This window comes from Gossypium hirsutum, chromosome A12 (assembly GCF_007990345.1).
Source record: "Gossypium hirsutum isolate 1008001.06 chromosome A12, Gossypium_hirsutum_v2.1, whole genome shotgun sequence".
NCBI classification, from domain to species: domain Eukaryota; kingdom Viridiplantae; phylum Streptophyta; class Magnoliopsida; order Malvales; family Malvaceae; genus Gossypium; species Gossypium hirsutum.
The window spans coordinates 1,746,161-1,757,954 of record NC_053435.1 but is presented as its reverse complement, the minus strand read 5'-3'; the positions used below and the strand labels follow the sequence as shown (position 1 = coordinate 1,757,954).

At 38.3% G+C, this 11,794-nt stretch overlaps 1 protein-coding gene across 2 annotated transcripts; it reads right to left on the bottom strand.

The window, feature by feature from the left end:
* Positions 1-374: 374 nt before the first annotated feature.
* On the bottom strand, positions 375-10,832 carry LOC107920924 (bromodomain and WD repeat-containing protein 1). 2 transcript variants are annotated; one of them, XM_041082415.1, is made up of 9 exons: positions 10,255-10,832; positions 9,613-9,658; positions 9,425-9,503; positions 9,271-9,316; positions 9,100-9,198; positions 7,947-8,015; positions 2,428-2,782; positions 2,167-2,315; positions 375-1,729 (listed from the first exon to the last, which is right to left on the bottom strand). In XM_041082415.1, exons 1-9 carry the CDS (start codon positions 10,711-10,713, stop codon positions 722-724), a joined length of 2,310 nt encoding a protein of 769 aa, XP_040938349.1. In that variant the 5' UTR covers positions 10,714-10,832; the 3' UTR covers positions 375-721. The 2 variants fall into 2 exon arrangements, with proteins under 2 accessions (XP_040938349.1, XP_016706250.2); XM_016850761.2 differs by having other exon boundaries at positions 2,434-2,782.
* Positions 10,833-11,794: the final 962 nt, after the last annotated feature.

The following is an 11,794-nucleotide window of genomic DNA, read 5'->3' as shown; positions in this document are numbered from 1 at the left end:
TCAAGTACTTAAGATCATAGTCTATGCAAGCCACAGCAATTCAACATGCATTTACATAAGCAAGGAAATAAATTTCAATGAAATTAGTATGATGATGAAATTCAATTCAATGGTAACTTTATGCAATTATCAAGTTTCATACATAAAGTATGATGTTTTAGCTACCCATTGAAAGTAAAGACTTAAATCTTGAATGGTAATGCATTGATTTTGTAGCATAAGACTTAATTTTATATTATTGAAATTCAGTAAATGTGTAATTCATCCTGGCATGAATGGATACAATAATAGACACAACATGGAAAAGAAAATCAAGACACAGTACAAGAAATGTCATGATGAAACAATACGAACAGGACAAATATTTCAAAATCTATAAAATATAAATTATTAACATATCATAAATCATCTTAAACATCATTATCACACGATACAATACACATTGTTGAGTCTAATATATTGCTCTATGCTGTCCATGGCATTCATGTTCATTGTCAAATACAGCCTGTTCATTTTCATCTAGGAATGAATTAAAGACTACAATCATGGCTTCCAATGAAACCACTTTTGCTTATGCGCCTAGGAATTAGAATACACTGATCTGTACAAGAATAATCTATAAGCTTCAGCAGCTCCCATTCAACTGGACCTGCATTGCACCTCACCATTCTAAGGTTATCTTAATTGAAAGAGAAAAAATAGTTAATGATATCGATTATGCTCAGAGCTGCAAAGCTAAATCTGGGTGAGCTGTATCGGCTCGACTTGAACTTGGTGACCCAGGTGACTGAAATCTGATATTAAGATCTGGTGGAACTGAATCTGGTTTCTGTTTTGGTGACAAGCTTGAGTCTGGTTTTTGTTGTGGTGATAACATGGACTCCAGTTTCTGATGCGGAGATAATTCTTCCCATGATGATGGTGGATGAATCCTTGATCTCGGGGTTGCCACCATCTCGCCCCTGGAATTTGGTGATGGAGAGCTGGGATTCATTGTGCATGAATTTTCTGATAATTTAGGGTTGTTTGGGTTCGAGTTTGCGTTTGCTGGATGCGCGAAGTTAGTTGCATTCCTCGAGACTGTGTCAAGCCTCTGAGATGACTGGAAACTGAACCCAGGAGGCCTGGCAGTCCCAATTAGTTTCGCCATATGAGCTGGGAGGTTAAAGCCATAAGCACCATTATTATATCCATTCATGCCAGGATGAATAGGGAAGGGAGGCCTCGGCTGGCCTGCTCCTGCACTGCTGTTTTTCATGTTAAAACCAGTATTGGAAAATCCCTCACTGGCTTCAGTCTTTTGATTCCATGATTCCTGAGATCTTTTAGCAGCTAAAAGGGATGATGTAGTAGTGGCAGAAGCAGGTATAGGTTTACTTGAATGGCCACCTGAGACAGATTGGACAGAAGGAACATGCTTCTCAGACAAATTATCTGCTTCAGGCTTGTCAGATTGCTTATCTTCTCGGGTTTCCGGGGCATAAGTTTCAGTGGAAGAGTATGAATTTTGACCAAATGTCTTCTGGCCTGGTGGAAGCGAGAGAGAAGGTAGTTGTAAAGGTCTGGGTACTGGAATATCATTTTCCCCAACCCATCCAGGACCAAAATTTACTCCAGCTGGCAAACACTTTTCTATCCTTTTAGAAGCAATTTTCCAGGCAACTGGACCAAGGTTTGCAGCAAATCGAGCTAGACTTCGTGTGTAACCATGCTCGTAGTATACCCCCACCTGTTTCAAATGGAAAGGAAGATATTAAACAAACACAGGCCAAACCTGGGATTCCCCCCCCCCCTTCTTCTGCTCCACCAGGAAGGATAGAGCAGCAAATCATATGGGCAGTTGTAAACAGTGTAAATGCAGTTTCCCAATCCGCATTCAGAAAATTGATGTAATTGGAAATTGTGAATCATACAGTTCACTACTTTTCTCTTTCTTTTTTATCGTTTATGATATCCTCAGATCCCAACAAACATGCAAAAACACACACTTCCACCACCTAGGGAAGAAAATAAGTAGCATATCCATGTTACCATTCTGAAATTATATGGCCTACACATATTCTGAAGTTTTATTTCATCATTAATGTTTCAAACTTATAGCACCGAGGAGCTTCAGTATCCTACTCGAAAAAATTAAAGATTATCATACAAATATAGGATACGTACAGTCAGTAGCTGCTTCCTCTCTCCATTAAAAGTATTCAGAACGGATGCCTCTCGTGCAGCAGATGATGGATTATAAGTGTTACGTCTATTCTCATCCAGCACAAAATGCTTTTTTCCATGCTTCATCATATAACCTACTAAAACAGAACCTGCAATAAAAGATGAATGCTTCAACAACAAGGGATATATAACAAGGGTGAGAACTAATGAGAACAATAAGAGAAGCAACCCAAAAAGGAGAAAGTTCTAAGACTGTTTTACCTATACCTTCATCATTTCTGTCAGATTTGTTTTCAGTGAATGAGCCTGAATAAACATCATTGTGAGAACTATAAAATTTTCCAGAAGAATCTGCAAAATTAGACTTGTCAGAAGCAAGAGGTCCTCTCCTCATATCATGATTGGACCATAGGGTATTCTCTTGACCAGTAGCAGGGGTGGCATCTGAGGCAAATTCTGAAGCAGCATGCTCCAAGGAAGGTCTGCCTGGCTGCTTCTTGAAATGTTTGGTTGGAGGTCTACCTCTCCTAATCACCTTTGGCTCTGCTTCATTATCATCACTATCTTGCCGTAAATTATCAAAGCTCTTTTTCGCTAGCTCTTGTATAGATCGTGCCTGATTGTTGCGGAAGCGACGATAATATTAATAACAATATTATCAGAAATATTTAGATAATTATTATGCCAACAATTATACTAAGAAAATTCCCAGTTAAATTGGAGGGGTCACAATGGTCCCGCTTAAAACCCAACAACTAGACAGAACTCACTTAGATATTTATAGCAATAATAACTAAATAAATATAACCAACATAAAGCTATTAAATAAAAGCAAACAAATAAGAAATAAAATACCAGAGTTTTAACGAGGTTCGGCCAATTTAGCTTACGTCCTCGGACACTACCAAATTAATATTTCCTCTAGAAATATTACAAAGGAGAAGATTTTGGGATGATACAACCAAAGGGGGAGGGGTTCTATATATAACAAACCAAACCCCCTCCCTTTCTATCTTTTCCTAATGTGGGATATTGCCAATATTCAACAAATCTCCACCTTGGCGATATTCCACATCTTCGAACATCTTCTCATAACACAAACTTCAATAGTGTCTTCAAATTTGCGCCAACGACGCCATATCAAATGTGTCGGACATTGATCAAGTCTAAACAATGTTCAAACTTGGCCCTTGTAACCACCTTAGTCAGCATATCTGCAGGATTCTCCGTAGTGTGAATCTTTTGGAGAAGTATCTCCTCTTCTTCGAGAATTTCCCGCACAAAGTGATAGCGAACGTCTATGTGCTTCGTTCGTGCATGAAAAACTTGATTCTTTGCTAAATGAATAGCACTCTGACTGTCAGAATACACCTTAAGTTGTTTCTGACCAACTTCCAAGTCTTTAAGCAATCCATGAAGCCAAATTGCTTCCTTCACAGCCTCTGTAATTGCCATATACTCTGCCTCTGTTGTAGACAAAGCCACCGTGGACTGTAAGGTAGATTTCCAACTAACTGGCGCTTTCGCTAAAGTAAACAAATAGCCAGTTGTAGACCGTCGCTTATCCAAATCACCTGCATAATTAGAATCACAATATCCAACTATGCATTGACCAAATGATTCATCCTGCTCGAATGCCAATCCGACATCTATGGTATTTTGGAGATACCGCAGAATCCATTTCACAGCTTGCCAATGACCCCTGCCCGGATCATGCATGTACCTGCTAACAACACTAACAGCCTGTGAAATATCTGGTCTCGTACATATCATTGCATACATCAAGCTTCCAACTGCATTTGCATATGGGACTTTTGCCATGTACTCTTGTTCTTCCTTAGTCGTTGGAGATAACTGGTTACTTAGTTTAAAATGAGGAGCAAGTGGGGTACTTACAGGTTTTGTACCTTCAGACATACCGAAACGTTGTAGTACCTTCTCCAAATACTGTTTTTGTGACAGCCAAAGTTTGCCCCTCTTTCTATCCCGAGTTATTTCCATGCCGAGAATCTTCTTAGCTTCCCCTAAATCCTTCATCTCAAACTCTTTACTCAACTGAGCCTTCAGTCTATCAATCTCCATTTGGCTCTTTGCTGCAATCAGCATATCATCAACATACAAGAGTAAGTAGATGTAGGAATTATCTTGAAGCTTGCGCAAATACACACAATGATCGTATTTGCTTCTTTTGTACTTCTGGTCCTTCATGAACCTGTCAAATCGTTTGTACCATTGTCTCGGAGATTGTTTCAATCCGTACAACGATTTGCTAAGTTTACACACCCAATTTTCTTTACCAGCAACCCTGTATCCATCTGGCTGAGTCATATAGATTTCCTCCTTCAAATCACCGTGTAGAAACGCGGTCTTCACATCAAGTTGAGCTAGCTCCAAATTCAACTGCGCTACCAAGGTCAACAAAATTCTAATGGAGGAATGTTTAACAACTGGAGAAAATACCTCATTATAGTCAATTCCCTCCTTCTGAGCGTAGCCTTTAGCCACTAACCTTGCCTTGTAACGAACATCTTCTTTGTCGGGAAATCCTTCTTTCTTTGCAAATACCCATTTGCAACCAATCGCCTTCTTCCCTTTTGGTAGTTGTGCCAACTTCCACGTCTTGTTTTTCTCTAGAGATTGCATTTCCTCTTCCATTGCACCTAACCATCTATTATTCTCTAAACTCTGAATGGCTTCGGTGTAAGTGGATGGAATATTATCAACAACTGGAAGTGCATAAGCTACCATGTCAGTGAAACGAGCTGGTTTCTGAATTTCTCGTCTCTGCCTTCTGACTGCAATTGGCTCTGATTGCTGTTGAGGTTCTTGGGTAGAAACCTCTTCCTCATCTGACTCTGCATCTGCCAATGAAGAATCACTAGTGGTACCTTCTGCTGGAATTACCACACTCTGCTCAAACTCCACCTGCTGCGGAGTACACTCCACCTGCTGCGAAGTACTACTCACTCCTTCTGGATTTACCTTATTCAACATGGCAGATTCATGAAAGGTAACATCCCTACTGATTATCGTCTTCTTTGCCTCTAGACACCACAAACGATATCCCTTAACACCAGCATTGAAGCCCATGAATAGAGCCTTCTTTGCTCTTGGATCTAACTTTGATTCTTTCACATGATAATATGCAATAGAACCAAAAATGCGCAAGGTGTCATAATCAGTAGCAGGTTTTCCATACCATTTCTCCAAAGGAGTCTTGCCATTTATAGCAGATGATGGCAAATGATTGATGAGATGTTGAGCGTACGTCACAGCCTCAGTCCAAAACTTTCTATCTAATCCAGCATTAGATAACATACATCGAACTTTCTCCACAAGCGTTCGATTCATACGCTCTGCCACCCCATTCTGTTGCAGTGTTCCACCTACGGTGAAGTGCCTTACTATGCCACAATCTTGGCATATCTTCAGGAAAGGATCGCTTTTATATTCTCCACCGTTGTCTGATCGGAGAACCTTAATCTTCCTTCCTGTCTGATTTTCAACTTTAGTTTTCCACTTAAGGAAAACTTCAAGCACCTCATCTTTGTTCTTCATAGGGAACACCCAAACTCGTCTGGAAAAATCATCAATAAAGGTGACAAAATAACGTCTTCCTCCAAGTGATGGAGTCTTGGACGGTCCCCATACATCAGAATGCACATAATCCAGAATACCTTTAGTATTGTGAATCCCAGTGCCAAATTTCACCCTTCGTTGTTTTCCCAGAACACAATGCTCGCAAAATTCAAGTTTGCAAGTCTTTGTACCTTTCAATAATCCTTGCTTGGCTAGAGTTTGCAAGGATTTTTCACCAGCATGGCCCAAACGCATATGCCACAGCTGTGTTGCCTCAGCGTCCTTCTTGGTACTCGAAATTGCTGCTGCTGTTGTCCCGACCACTGTACTACCTTGGTAGTAATACAGATTGTTCTTTCTTATGCCTTTCAACATCACCAATGCTCCTGAAGTTGCTTTAAGAACTCCATCTCGTATTGTCACAACTAGGCCTTTAGATTCTAACGACCCCAAAGAGATGAGATTCTTCTTCAACTTTGGGACATATCGTACATCCCGCAAAATTCTAGTAGATCCATCATGACTCCTCAGTTTAATTGAACCTATCCCGGCTATTTTACACGTGTTATCATTACCCATGTAAACAACCCCTTCATCTAGTTTTTGAAATTCAAAGAACCATTCCCGAATGGGACACATATGATAGGAACAACCAGAATCCATGATCCACTCATCTGCATATAATGTTGAAGATGTCATACTAAGAGAAAAGTCTGACTCTGCTTCACTATTGCATTCTGCAACATTTGCATCTTGCGGAGTCTTCCCTTTTTTCTTCAATTTTGGACAATCTTTCTTCCAATGTCCTTTTTCTTTGCGAAAGGAACATTCATCTTTGGCAACAACTCGACCTTTGGACTTTCTTCTCTTCCCTTAGACTGACTTTCCTGACGATCTCTTGTTACCAATGCTTCCACTGCTGCTTCACTTGAACCTTTCAACTTATCCTTTCGGCGTAGTTCATAGCTATACAATGCAGCAGTTACTTCATTGAAAGTTACTTCCGACTTTCCATGAAGTAAAGTAGTTTCAAGGTACTCAAACTCCTCTGGAAGCGATCCCAACAACATTAACGCCAAGTCTTCGTCTTCAAAAGTCACATCCAAATTCAACAAATCAGCCACCAGCTGATTAAAATTGGTAATGTGCTCGTTCATTGTGGTACCAGGAACATAACTGAAACGAAACAGTCTTTTCTTCATATGCAACTTATTTTGACTGTTCTTCTTCAGGAATTTCTCCTCCAATGCTTTCCATAATTTACTTGCAGAAGTCTCTTTATTGAATATATACTTCTGCTCTCTGGAAAGACATGATCGAATTGTACCACATGCCAATCGGTTGATGGTCTTCCATTCTTTATCATCAACCCCTTCTGGTTTTTCTTCCTCAATGGCAATATCTAGACCCTGTTGAAAGAGGGCATCTAGAAGCTCACTTTGCCACATGCCGAAATGACCTGTTCCATCAAAAATTTCCACTACAAATCTCGTATTTGCAGTTCCAATCCTCGGCAAAATGTACGAAGTGGAAGTTGTTGATATGGATGGTTTTTCTTCTGTCATTTTTGCCATAGCTTCTACTTAATAGCCACCAAATGCAGAATACCCACAAGCTTTAGGAAATGTTTCTGATGTGTAAGATCAGACTAAGCTGCAAACACAGAGCATACTACAAAACCTTGGCTCGGATACCAATTGTTGCGGAAGCGACGATAATATTAATAACAATATTATCAGAAATATTTAGATAATTATTATGCCAACAATTATACTAAGAAAATTCCCAGTTAAATTGGAGGGGTCACAATGGTCCCGCTTAAAACCCAACAACTAGACAGAACTCACTTAGATATTTATAGCAATAATAACTAAATAAATATAACCAACATAAAGCTATTAAATAAAAGCAAACAAATAAGAAATAAAATACCAGAGTTTTAACGAGGTTCGGCCAATTTAGCTTACGTCCTCGGACACTACCAAATTAATATTTCCTCTAGAAATATTACAAAGGAGAAGATTTTGGGATGATACAACCAAAGGGGGAGGGGTTCTATATATAACAAACCAAACCCCCTCCCTTTCTATCTTTTCCTAATGTGGGATATTGCCAATATTCAACAAATAACAAAATAAAATCTTCAGAGATAACATAAAGTTAACCTCAAATATAAATTAGAAGTAGGTTCCTGACCATACCTGTCGAAAATATATAGTATCAGGAGCATTATACTGCATCGCATTTGAACATATGAGGAAAACGTCGTTCTGCAAGATAACAAAAGGAAACATCTATTCACAATATGCCAAAGTTTTAGCTTCTAATCGAGAAAAAACCAAAGCATCAATCACGGATGGCTGATTAACCAGTTTCAAATAAAGTATTAAAATTGCTTCAGCAAAAGTTTATTTGAAGTAACAAAAACAAAGTGAATATCTGAATGACATTTTTCCTTTCTTTTCTTTTTATCAGCTTGGCAAGCTTTGTACGTAAACTATAGAAATCACCAAAAACACTGCCATCAGTGGATGGCCAAAAAAAGAAGAAACTAAAGAAAAACATGTTCAGCTTTCATCCTTTTCCTTTTTCACACTCCATATGTCGCATCTATTATGAGAACAAAGAAATGATACCTAAAGTGAAGCAGGCAAGTTTAAGAAAATGACTAATAACAACAACATAACACCCACGAGTTTCTTGCATTCGCATAAGCATGCCTTTTTATAACCAAAAGAAGGTGAACATTATAGCATATGCATTAAATGCAACCCAATACTATCAAGTAATTTAAAAACATGGCAATAACAGAATTTTGCTTGTTTGCCCTGCATTCAGGTTAAAAATGAAAATGTTCCAGCATGCTGAATTGCTTCTATCACCTTAAAGGAGTTCACCATCAATGAAGGCAACCAATCAAACAATAAACATGACGCAGAAAGACAAAGAAACACATCCCAAACCACATATGTGCAAAACAGGATTCACATTAAGCCCACTTGTTATGCTAATTGCCTTAATTTAATCTCTGAGAAGAGATAAAATATTAGTGTATTTACAATTATTAGTTTAGATTACCATCCATCACCTGGCAAATTAATAAGATCTCAAAGTTTTTGGAATAACTACTATTACGGAATCATGAAACATATAGGAAGCACAATATTGAGACAAATACAGCACCGTCTTTTCCAACTGCCCTGTCTACCAAGTCCAAACTCGGAAAGCCAGTGCAGGATTGAACAAGAAAAAGGAATCCAGCTAAGAAGACAACAAAATCAGCAAGGTGCTAAGATAATTAAAAACTGTAGAAGATAGGAGGCAAAAGAACAAATGACGAACATGTTAACCAACCTCAAACTGTTCTAAGTTGGCATAAGCACCACTAGCAAGTTTTTTCCTAATAGTTCCAAAATCCATAGGATGCTCGATGACTTCATGATAGTCTGGCAGCTGCATAAGTGAAACATAAACCAAATAAGAAAAAGAAAGCTTAACAACAACAAAGATATTTGCAGGTCATACCTCTTCAGGATCCACGGGCTCCGAAAACACGCCATAAGTGTCCTTCCTGAAAGTATTCAGTTTCAAAAGCAGCACAATTGAGACAAGTGGCCATCAAAAAGCTACATGTAATGTAAGAAATCAAACCAAATATCATAGGAGCTTATTGAAATACTTCTGAAGCCTGTCTAGAATGAACAGTAACAGCTTTTTGTCCGGTAAAGGCGTTGAGGGTCCAGAATCCAACTGACCACCTACACATATTGACATTGACAATGGTTCATAATAAATAACTTAAAAGCTTAAAATTCCCTACAAAAAGAAGTGCTTTTTAAGCAAATGGGTATCGGATCATAAGCAAACCTTGGCTATTACTTGCGGGGTTTGCACCAGAAACAGACTTATCTTCCTGAAAGTAAATCACAAATATAAAAAAGAATACTACAATTAGTATATGAACAAGTAACTGGCTTTATTTCCTTAAGTGGCTGAGGAACCACCACGCAAAGTAGCTATGAAAAAGCAAAGTAGCATAGCATTCAAACTTCATTGTCCCAAAAAAGGCAAAATACAGTTACAATAACTGAAAAAGAAAGGACAAAATCAAACTTTTAAAAAACTATCACAGTCAAAATAATTATTATTTTTTCTCTGTGAGTACAGACCCCAATTAACAAAATAATTTTTTTATCAAAAAATATATTTTATTTTATTTTTTGTAAAAAAACAAAAATAAGAAAAAGGGAATCACAAAAATTCAAGGTAGAAATTAAAAAGAAGAAAAAAATAAAGTCAAAACCCACAAATTTACTCAAAATTGTAGAAAACCCCACCAACTCTCCGGCCCGAAATTCAAGGAATCTTAATTCCGTCAAAAAAAACATAATTGGCGCTTTTTTTTCAAAAATCCGTTAAAATAGCCAAAACTAAAATGAAAAAATACCTAAAGTTTTAAGCTTTTTTTCGTTTTAATTTTTCCATAGAAAACTTAAAAATTTTGCAAACCTTTTTGGAATCAGCAATTCCGGATCCGTCCCCGATTGAATTGATTTTCCTCTTCTTGTGACTCAAGTCCGCGTTACTGTCCTCGCGATTCGAATCGGAGCCGCGGGATTCGGAATTAACCGGCGATTTTTGCTGCGAGGAAGGCAACTTGAGAACGAGCTTCATCTTCTTCTCCCGTCGTTTTTTTCGGGCCAATTCATGCTCCCCCAGCTCTTGTTCTTCTTCTTCGTCGGCGTCGTCTTCTTCGTCGTCGTCATCGTTATTCCGATGTCGGCGGGTTGATCGACGGAGAGAAGTGGCAGTGGCAGAGTCGTAATTAAGAGTAATTTGAGGGGTAGAATCATTTCTTTTGGTGTTGTGTTGATTTTGCTGTTGTTCTTTAAGGTTCCGTTTTTGGAGATCTAAAAGAGAAGGTCTCCCTTTCTTCTTCTTCTGCTTCTTCTCCACTATCTTACTCATAGTTTGTTTGTTTTTTTTTTTTTTTTTTTTGGTTCTTGGGCCTTTTCTTTTCTTTTTCCCCCCTCTCTCTTTTTTTTCCTACATAGAAATAAACCCAAAAGAATACAAAAATGGTGCACAATGCATTGTCTTTGGTCTTTTACTCATTTCTTTTCTCACGACCTTTGCGGGATTGGCACGTGAAGTGCACGCGAGACAGACTTAGGTGAACACGTGTCGAGACAGGATAGGTAGATGTGCCCCCTTTGAGTTGAGAGTGGAGCTCAACGACAAGTCAACAAAAACAACACCGAAAGACGGTGCTTTTTTTAAAAAAAGTAAATATTTTCTCCTTGCAATTTTGTTACGCGGTGGTGGCAGTTCCAGGAAACGGGTAACTCTTTTTTTCAACCAAATTTGACCGTAAAATTTTCAATGGAAAAGTCAAACAAGGAAAACCTCAGTGATGTTGTCCGATCATGGCTGCAATTGCAAAAGATCGTAACGCCTTGTTTGTTTTATTCTGATTGGGGTCCTAAGAAAATAGTGGGTCTTTTGTTTTTGTTTTATGCCACGAGGAAGAGATGGAGATTGGCTTTGCCTTTCACAACAAATGTTAATGGAAAACTACGAGCAGAGCAGAGCAGAGCAACCCACTGTTGATTCAACAATTCACGTTTCATTTCAATGCTTGATTTGTATTTCATCAACTGTGATCTGTTTTCTATACTTGGTCCTGAGTTGTGACTGCAGTTTCCTGTCTATCGCCTTGTCCATTATATTGAAACAAACAGTAATTATTGGATGTATGTGGGGGACAATTGTAGATTTATAGCCTCTCCAATTTCATCCTTCGCTGCAATTCAGGGGAGTTGGTATTTAAGATCATTTTCTTTTTAATTTTCACTACAAATGGGAAGTAAATATATTCGTGAGTCGGGGTTATTTATCTAGTTTCGAAAATTCACTTGAAATTTGAAAGGTTTTAAATAAAAACATTAGGCCTATAATGGGTTTGGACAAAAAATTAAGCTCATTTAAAATATGGGTTAATCTCAAGATTCAAGGCTTGAGCTCGACTCGACTCATTTTTAAATTTATA